Source organism: Apaloderma vittatum, unplaced genomic scaffold (genome assembly GCF_000703405.1).
Source record: "Apaloderma vittatum isolate BGI_N311 unplaced genomic scaffold, ASM70340v1 scaffold34122, whole genome shotgun sequence".
NCBI classification, from domain to species: Eukaryota; Metazoa; Chordata; class Aves; order Trogoniformes; family Trogonidae; genus Apaloderma; species Apaloderma vittatum.
This window is the reverse complement of record NW_009705883.1, coordinates 6,452-16,029: the sequence shown is the minus strand read 5'-3', so window position 1 is coordinate 16,029 and position 9,578 is coordinate 6,452. Positions and strand designations below refer to the sequence as shown.

Genomic DNA, 9,578 nt, shown 5'->3' with positions numbered 1-9,578 from the left:
CCCGGTGCCGGTCCCGGTCCCAGCGCGGCTGGCTCGCCTTCCTGGGGAGGATGAATTAACTCAGCACCCACACTGAGCTGTGCACACTTGTGTTTATAAATAATAATCGGTCACAAATCCTCACATGTATTAAAAAAAAAAAAAAAGGAAAAAAACCAACCCAGTTTTCACGCGGTGAGGTGCTATTAAGTTAAATTAATAAAATCAATATAGATAATAAAGACGACAGGGTATATTGGAGAATGGAGATGCAGATGTACACCTGAATTCCTTCCTTCTAACAGCCCGGCTCTGGACATGCCGGTCCTGGCAAGGCGCACACCTTCCCTGCTGGATTTTGGACATTCCCTAGTGAGGAAGTTGTATGAGGGGTGGGTAAAGCAGAAAGCAAACAAGAAACTTCATTATACACTTTTTCAGTTTCACCTTTTTGCTCTTTTGTGTTGTGATTTAACTGAATGATTGTAATTATTATCTTTTTTAACCTTGTGGCAAACTTGACTTTGTCTCTCATAATTCTTTGTGAAATCTCAGCTTCCAGACCTTATTTCTGCAGGAAGGTAATCTTCGCTTGCGCAGTCTTCCTTGCTCAAGAGTTCCTTCTTTCTGTTGGTTTTCATTTAGCTCTAACTGTTCCCTAGTTTTCTCCAAGGTGCCAGTCTTTGCAGCATTGCAGTTTCCATCCAGAGAGTGTCAAGGACAAACAGTTTGTTGAAGCTTATGGCTAATCAGTAAAAATATACCAGTTGGAAGGACATCTGGTCACATTTTTTGCGAAGGATTGCTGAAGAGAAAGTAATATATCGTTCCTCTAGGGTAGCACAACCATCTCAGAGATGTGAACAGGAGACTTGGGATACTGAAATTGAGTTTTGGCTGGAGACCAGGATGTGCACAGGTACAAAGATAACTTCAGTCCTTATGGTAGCAGGTTTTAAGAACATATCTAGGAAAATACTACCCAGAAAAAAATTGATAAGGCAGCTTGCATGTGTGGAAAAGATGCAAACCTTCTTTAGATGTTCAAGTTTCATTTTTCAGCTGGCTTATTTCAGTTTTAAAAAATCTGTTCCTAATCAACTTTAGTAAACCAAAATAAAAGTAGTTTTTAGGACATCAAGGTCTGAAGAAGTATAAATGCTTTGGCTAAGTTGGTGCAGCTTTCCTCTGTGAATAATCCTTTAAAAGTTAAATTTTCCATGGCTCTGTAGGGCATATGGATGCCCAGTTCTCATTACAATTAAAGGGAAATATTTGTCCAGAATCTTCTGAGGGAGTTACAAGAATCTCTGCTAAAGGTTTTTGATCCAAAAGCAAACCTTAATATCCGAGATCAGGAATGGAATGTGAGCCATCGACTTAAAACTTGGAAATAAAGTAGATATTTAAGGAATGTTTGATCTTCTTAGTCCTAAATTGGGGGGTCCTGGAATTACCCTGTTCAGGCAAACTCCTGCTTTCAGAGAAGGGAGCAGGAGCAAACTCCGATGGCTCTTGGCCGTGCTGCTAGAGATGTCGACAGCTTTGGCAAGGAGGACAGAGCTCGTGCACACTGAGTAGGGCAGGGACGGGATTCTGGCTCCTAATACATTTCTCTCTTCAAACAGCAGTCCTTGCTTTAGTTTTTAAAGTCATAGGATGCTCATGGTTAAGGGTGTTCCCAAAGCTCTCCCTGCTTGTCTTCAGGCTGGAGCTGCGGCAGCTCTAGCCAGGGATGCAGGGAAGGGTTTGGTCAAGCCCAAACCAGCTGCAGAAGAAGTGTCACTCTGGCTCTGCCTCTTCGTCGAAGGCTCCTGGGCACAGAGACTGCAGATCCTCTCCTCCTCTGCACCGAGGAGCCAGCACGTGGCCCAGCACCGATGCCAAGGCTGCCGCTGAGCTGCCCACTGCCCCTCCAAAAGGCCCCATGGAGGTGAAAGGGCTGCACCACAGTGAGAGCTAGGGTGGTGAGGGACCAAACCTGCCCTTAAGTGCTGCAATGCTGGGTTGTTGGCCACATTCTTGCACAGCTTCTCTCTGAGGTACCTCTGTTTTGTGCTGCTGATGCTGCCAGCACCCACCTCGCCCATGCTCTGGCACGCTGGGACCTCTCCTGCTCAACTTCAATTGCGGCAAAGAACAAGCCCTGGAGAAGCATCCCATGGCAAGAAGCCTGCCCGTGTTTCAAGTTACCATGGGGTAAAGAGAGGAAATGTTTCTGGACCATGAAAGCAGCCATCTAGCTAACCAAGTTCTCAAGTATGTGAGAAACAATGTTGTATTTAAAAATTAGATGTGCTAGCCAGAAGACAAAAATACAACCTCGCCATTCCAAAATATAAAAATCCCTTAACTGTCTGACCTTCTCATCACTAGGTCATGGTCCTGCCACCAGATAAATCTCTCCTATCTGTCCATAGACTGAGAGTTCAATGTTGCTTGTGTTAGTGACAGTGAATTTGGGGCTGAAAAATGAACTACTGATGAGAACTCCTGTTGAACCTGTATTGTTTGTTATTCTGAGGCAAGGATCTGGCATGGGCTAATCCAGCACTTCAAAGTTAACTGCTCTTACTTTGTATACAGAGCGTCATAGCGGAGTGGCGTGGGTGATAAGAGAAATAAGGGACTGAGGGTTAGGATACACTGGGAAAATGGGACCCTGTTGAAAAACTCTTTGATCTCTTTAAAGTATTTTCTGAAAGCAAGAATCTATCAAAAAGGAAATGCCATTTAAAAGGCTAAAAGAAACAGCTGACATCCCCAAATTTGTTTTAATCTGCCCGGGAGAATATTATTTTTAAAGATGCGTTAAGTCGGTGGAAGAAATACTTGTCAGAAGAAGGGAAATTAGAAAAAAAGCAGAAAGCTCATCAGAATGGAAACGTGGTTCTTGAAGCTGCTGCACACCATTTCTTTCCCACCTAACAATGAAGATGAGAAGCATCCTTAAGCAGCCATGGCCAATTCTCAAGAAGAATTTGGAGCCACATTTGTCATTACCGGGGATGTAGGCATGTTATCTGCCTCGGTGCTTTGAAACCATCCCTGGAGGCATCTCAGTGTTCCCAGCAGCTTCTGAGGAGGTGGTCTCGTTAGCCAAGATGTTGAGTGATGTCTTGGTTTTCTGATCCTTTCACAACCTGATATGCCCTGTGCATCACCTTTCCAGACAGCACCGTAGGGAAGCTACTGAAAGTCCCATCATTGCTTTACTTGACCACCCCAAACTCACGGATTGTAAAGCTGCTGTCTGTCTTTGGAAAGCTTTGTCTTACTGAAACTCCTTTTGAATATAAGACTTGAGCTGCTGAGCTGCCAAAGGGCTGGAGGACATTTTTTCCCCCTGAAAGGACGGAAGGAAGCTCTTGGTGGTATCTGAAGCACTGTCCACACCGCAGGGATGTGCAGTGAGCACCAGTCTGCACATTCCCGTGAGTGTCAGAAAGAACTGACAGCCTTTGGTGAGGACATGGCATGGGTTGCTCCAACAGGACTCGGGTATCTTGTTTCCATGCAGTGTTCTTTATGGGAATACCAGTTGAGTTTGCCATGATTTCCCTGCTTACCCATGTGCTGGTCAGACAAACCCCTTCCCAGCTAACGCATCAGTAGGAGCACCAGAAATTATGTTTGCATCTAAGCAAGAAAAGTCACATCAAATCCTTATGTGCAGAAGAGTGGTGGAGCCCAAGGGGTTTGCAGATGCCACCTTGGGACCCCACAGTACTGGAACATGAGTCAATGTTCCTGGGATGCGTGGGTCCTGGTGTGCAGCGTGGCATGGGACAGTCGGTGCTCAGGTGAGTGTTTTGAGCTCTTTGATCACCTCTAATGTTCTCAGCTTTTCTGGCTGCACTCAGTTGCCATCCCCTGCCCCCCAGATAAGACTTTCTTGGACCTGGGAACCTTGCAGTTGCACAGTTCTCCAGGACCAGCCAGGCCTGGGAGTTAAAACACAAGTAAGATGCCCATGAAGTGGCTGAGCCTGAAGACCCTGAAAGGCTGAGAACTGCTGCTCCAAACGAAAGCAAAGCTTTCCTCTTATCGCTCGCTTCCAAATCCAACCAACCAATTATACATTAATTAAACTTTGTTTGAACATAATAGAAGCTTTGGCTCCATGTCAGTAACTGCTCCATGGTTGAGGGGATTGGATAGTAATAGAATAAATAAATAAACAAGAGATGCTTATTCTAACAGTTCATTTTAAAACAATTTGTGAATATCATGTAGAGATAAAATGTGCCTAGCATAAACTTAGCTAAGCAATGACTGCTTCATTATCAGAACAAATAATTCACTCACACATCATCTTTGAAGCTTGGGAGGGCTACAGAATTGTGCTGCTTGTTTATTTTCCTGGCTTTTACTGTTTTTGCTACATTTCATCTGCACAGTGCTGCGGGAAAGGGTTTAGCCAGGGCTGTGGCAGCGCAGTTTTTTTTTTGGTCCCACCGCCCGTGGAACCCAGAGCCGGGCTCAGCCCCTCTGCCGTCACCAGGGCACCACCCTGCACCTCAGCCCCCAGCAACCGGATGCCAGACCGTGGTGTTTTAATGCAGTGTCAGATGTCCTGCTGAGGAATGAGGCGCCGTTGCATCTCTCCTGTGATCGCTTTCTTCGAGGGCAGGTTTCTTGTGTGAACATTAAAAAATGATTGAAGTTCTCTGCTCCAAAGGGCAGGGAGAGCTGCTGCTGCGGCAGGGAGGGAGGCAGAAATGTGTCTGTCAGAGTCACTAAATCCAACAGAGAGCTTTGAGGGGCACAGGAGACCATCCGGACGGTGCTGAAGGGCCCGGATGGTCCCTCCTTCACTGACTTGAGCTGGAGGGAGGGTGAAGTGGATTTTGAAGGTGTCCAGAATTGGACACCTGACTTGGTGATTTGCAGAAGAGGCAGATGCTTGGGCTGCACCCTCCTTGCATCGCCGGCTGCCCATGCTGTGGGACTGTGACCAGTGCCTGGGTGGGCAGGGGGGCTGTGGGGGGTGGTGGCTCCCCGAGCAGCCCCACCGCCGGCTGCTCTGGGCTGGCTGGGAGTGGCTCACGTGTGTCAGTGGGTTAGACACACACCTCGTGTGGCTTTCGAAAAACACGAGCATAAAGGGAAAAAAATTGGTTCTGTTCTGGACTCCCCCACCGCAGGGATGGCGGATGCGTTTTCACATTCTGCAGCCCCTCAATGCTGTGTCCGACCAGCACCAGGCTTTGGGTCCGAACAAAAGATGATGAGGCCAGGAATTGCTGCTCTTAATCTCCTGATTATCGGTGGCTCACGCTTCACCTAATAGTAGGTTTACCCCCCAAGCTGCACGTGTGCCCAGCGCTTGACCTCACTGAGCATCCCTACTCGCACAGCCGCTGAGGATCAGATGCTGCCTGCTCAGATGCGCTCCCTGGGAAGCCCCAAATTCTCGATTTTTTTGTAGCCGATATCTGCAGAGCGGAGCTCTCACCGAGTTTTAAGTGGCAGCGGGAAGAAGAGTGGGTAAAACGTGCATCTGCCCGGATTCTTGCTTCAGACCTCCCACTAAAGCCACACTGAGATTTCCCAGAGCTCGGCAAGACGTTGACGAGCTTTTTCTTGTGGCTCTGGCTTATTCTTCTGCTGCTGCTGGTCCCGCAGCAATAGCTGATGAAGCAACCTATTGTCAGGGAGAGCTGGCCCAAGCAGAGCATCCTCTGTGGAGACGCCCATCCGCCCGGGAGCTCCTGCCTGCAGAGGTTTGGCAGAGGTTTTGCAAAGTTACTACTGAGTGTAGAGTCCACAGCCGTGAGTAGCTCCATTGACCTGGAGTAAATTGGGGGAAGCAGGCAGGTTTTTGGCCCTTTCCCAGGGCTCAGGGGGAGCTGTGTAAACCCACTGTAGGCACGGCCTCGCTCCTGGGCAGGTCTGGTGTAGCCGTGGTTTTCTGCTCCCTGCTTTCAAATAGGACATTTAATAAGGGCCAGGACGTGATATTAGGTGCTCTCTCTTTTTTTTTTTTTTTTAATTGAAACTCTATGACTGCATTTTCTTGAACCCAGCCCTTTGGTTTGTCATGCCTTCCCACCAGAAACGCACACCCCATGTTTGTATCGTATTGCAAAGAGATATTTACTAAATGAGTCTCTGCCAAGGGGTTGAGAAATATGTTTTCATTAAGAAAATTAAACTGACAAATCCCTGGACAGCACATTAGTAGCTTTTTTTTTTTTTTAAGGCCCAAATGCAGCAGCTAATAATAATGATGAAGTGTCCATGCACAGCCAAATTACTAAAATCTACCCCATGTTTTCCTGGAAAAGAATGTGGAGAGTTGGCAAACTTGGTTGTAGCTGGGTCTGTCGACTGCCGACTACAATGCTACCACTGCAAGATAGCGAGTGGTTTGCAAGTTAAGCAACACCTTCAATCAGATGTGAGTCCCCATTTGTTATCCTTAAAGAATTTCAGCTGTATATATTATAGTAGTACTTTGGCTCTTTGTATTTATTTTAGAGGGCTATACTAAAGAACATTATAAACTCAGGCATGTCCATGCTATATGAACTCCATATGCTGAAGCTTAATTTTAAATGCCATTAAAAAAGCACTTAACATTTACAATATATCAGTCCGGCTACTTTAGCAGCTTGGATGTACTACAGTAAATGGAATGATTGAGAAAAAAACGAAATTCAGAAGCTAGATGTTATAAAAATCCCCGATGCAGGACATTTGCCTGGTACGATGCAGTAACTGTCAGATTGTGTCCATCTCATTTTTAGTTTTTAATCAATTTCTCTTCTTTTTTTTTTTTTTTGGCTTCATTTTAAAATGCAATTTGAAGGCCTAATTTAAAAAAAAATATAAATCTTGGCATTCAGATTGGATTCCTCACGCGTTTGGTTTTTTTTTCCCTTCAATGTGTGAATTGGGCTGTGTATTCACAAATTGAAATGTCCTACTGTATTTATCCAGGTGCTTACCTGTAGGAGGACCAGGTTAAGAGGAGCGCAGAGTTTATGAATGAATATCAAATACGGACATTGGTAAACCAACCCTTTTTAGTCCCGGCTAATTACATGGTAAACATCTGGAATTTATGCAGGGTGGTTAAAAGAGGCGATTGAAATGATTTTGAACAGGGCCCATTTTGTTGGTTTTTTCCCCAAGCAGTGACAAAATGGTTCTGCGGACCTGGGCCAGCTCGGCTGGGCACGGGGGCAAAGCGGAGAAATGGAGCCAGGATTTAGGCCGTTGTTAATCAGGAAGATCAGAATGGCTCCAGGGTGCAGCAATTCTCATCATCTGTCCCCTTAATGCGGGGCGGAAAGGAGAATTTTCTGTTCTGGCTCATGGCTTGAAGGCTGTGGTGAGACAGTTTGCTCAACTGACTTGGGTTTGGGTGTTTTTTTTTTGTTTTTTTTTTAACTGGAGGAGGAGGAGGTTGGGAAAATGGAGCCAAGAAAATAGTTCCTGGGAGGATGTAAAGTGCCTGATTCTGCAAATCCTGGCTCCTGGTGCAGTCCCAAGGGCTCTGGAAGCAGTGTCTGTGCCCATCAGGGCCATCTCCTTTGGACCTCAACACCAGACTGTGGTGGTACATACTGGTTTCATGGCCATAGCTTTAGAAAAAATACGATCTTCAAGATTGCAAAGATTCTTTAGATATGTAAGATACATATAAATGTTCTTTAATGATACAATGGTTTATGTGACTTTCTCTGTTCAGTGTTGGTTGCTACGTGTCCACCAAGGTCAGCAGTAACTCAGTGGGACATTTTCAGTGGGGAGCTCTGCGGTGTTCCTCGCTCTGGCAAGGTTTAACAGGCAGCGTACTGGGAATTCAGGAAATTTGGGGAGGCCAGAGGAGCGGTGGCTGTCTGCACTCGGAGGTTAACCCTTAGTCTTCCCCAGACTTTGCCGAACCTCAGTTTTCAGTCTGTTGAAGGGAACACGGGTTCAGATGGGAGCAGTGACGAGATGCGGCGTCTTGGACGATGGGGAATGTGTGAATGAGAAAGCTGCATGTGCTTAGTTTCTTCAGAAGCGTGATCAGATCTCGTGACTTTTCATGCATGTTCATGGCCACAAGAAATCTGCGTTTCTGAGGCTGCCATAAGCTGTGTGGATCCTCCTGGGGTAAGGAGGGCTCCTGTCCCAGCCTTCCATAAGGAGGGGTGTGTTGACCCCCCCCCATATATCTCTCTACACACACCTTTTCCTGGCACTGGCCCATAACCGCCCCCCCTACGCCCTCACCCGTATTTGTGCCCCATTTGGCACTAGCCCTGCGTGACCCATCCTCTGGAAAGGGTGAGTTTAATTCAGGTGATGTATAAACAGCAATAACGTTTGGTAGCTCCTTTGTCCTAGCGTGAATCCATCACCTGATGGATCTGCCTTTTGGGGCGATGCTCCAAGTTTCCATCAGTTCCAGCGCTGCTCCAGGTTGCTCACTAACGTGTTAACCCTTTACTTTTCTTAAGGAGGATGTTTCCCAGTTACAAGGTTAAAGTAACCGGAATGAACCCCAAGACCAAGTATATCCTGTTGATCGACATTGTCCCAGCTGATGACCACCGGTATAAATTCTGTGACAATAAATGGTAAGAGTACATTTTTGTTTGCCTTATTTTCCATAAGAAAATAGTGATTGGATCAACCATTTGCTGTGCAAACTCAGAAACCAACATAAATACCTTCCCACGGAAGGGAGGCCAACATCCCAGAGCTCTCCTTTGTGGAGCAGCAATAGATGCAAGAGCCAACGGCTGGAAGTTAGAACCAGACAAACATAAAATAAAATATTCTTAACAGGCTGGGTGATTAACTGCTGGAACAAATTGTTAATGGAGGTGGTGGATTGTTTGTTCCCAAAGCACTCAAGTTCAGATATCTTTTCGGAGGAGATGCTTTAGGCCAAGCACAGGGTTATCTGGTCACGTGCAGGTGTAACACACCAAAGCCCTTATAATGCCTATATAATGTGTACCAGAGGCTGGACTAGATGATCTAATGGTCCGTTTTGGCCTTAAAAAGTAGGTATCTATGTGAGTCATGAAAAGTTTTAAATTCCTTTCTTCTACAGTAATATTTTGCTTTTAGGCGATCAGCTCTGAAGCAAGATGTGGGGTGGTTTGCTCAGAGCCGTGGCTCAGCCACACTGATCCGGCAGACGAAGGGAGCAGCCATTGCCCCTCTCACAGCTCAATGCCAGATCCGGTTTAGAGAGATTTTTTTCTTTTAATTTATTCTTTCTCTGGAGTTTCTTTCTCTTCTTATTCTTCCCTGTGCCATTGATAGCAGTTACTTACCCAAGAGGCAGCTATGATTTTTGCTCGCTGACGAAGGAACCATGTTGTTTTCTCTTTTGCTATTTACCCCCAAACACTCCCAGCAGCTTCCCTCACAGTGACCATTCCCTCTGCTTTTCCCAAACCCTTCCACCGACTGCTGCCTGCTGAAAAGACAAGCGCTGGAAAATTTTGCAGTCATCTTAATGGGAATGAGCCCGGTGACATCCTATAAAACTATAATAATTTACTTGCACATTAGGGCTGCTCTAGTTTTAAAAAATCCCTTTTCCGTTTGCTTTCGTCCGGGAGTGCCGCTGGGTAAGAGCGGACCAA

At 46.1% G+C, this 9,578-nt stretch overlaps 1 protein-coding gene across 1 annotated transcript in view; it reads left to right on the top strand.

Moving 5' to 3' along the window:
• LOC104271041 (T-box transcription factor TBX4-like) overlaps window positions 1-9,578 on the top strand; it is a gene marked incomplete at its 5' end in the record, with an annotated part of 15,125 nt that overhangs the window by 3,581 nt on the left and 1,966 nt on the right. The window contains one exon of the mRNA XM_009865587.1: window positions 8,436-8,555. Within this exon, the coding sequence (XP_009863889.1) occupies window positions 8,436-8,555 (120 nt within the window). The remainder of the gene's footprint in view (window positions 1-8,435; window positions 8,556-9,578) is intronic.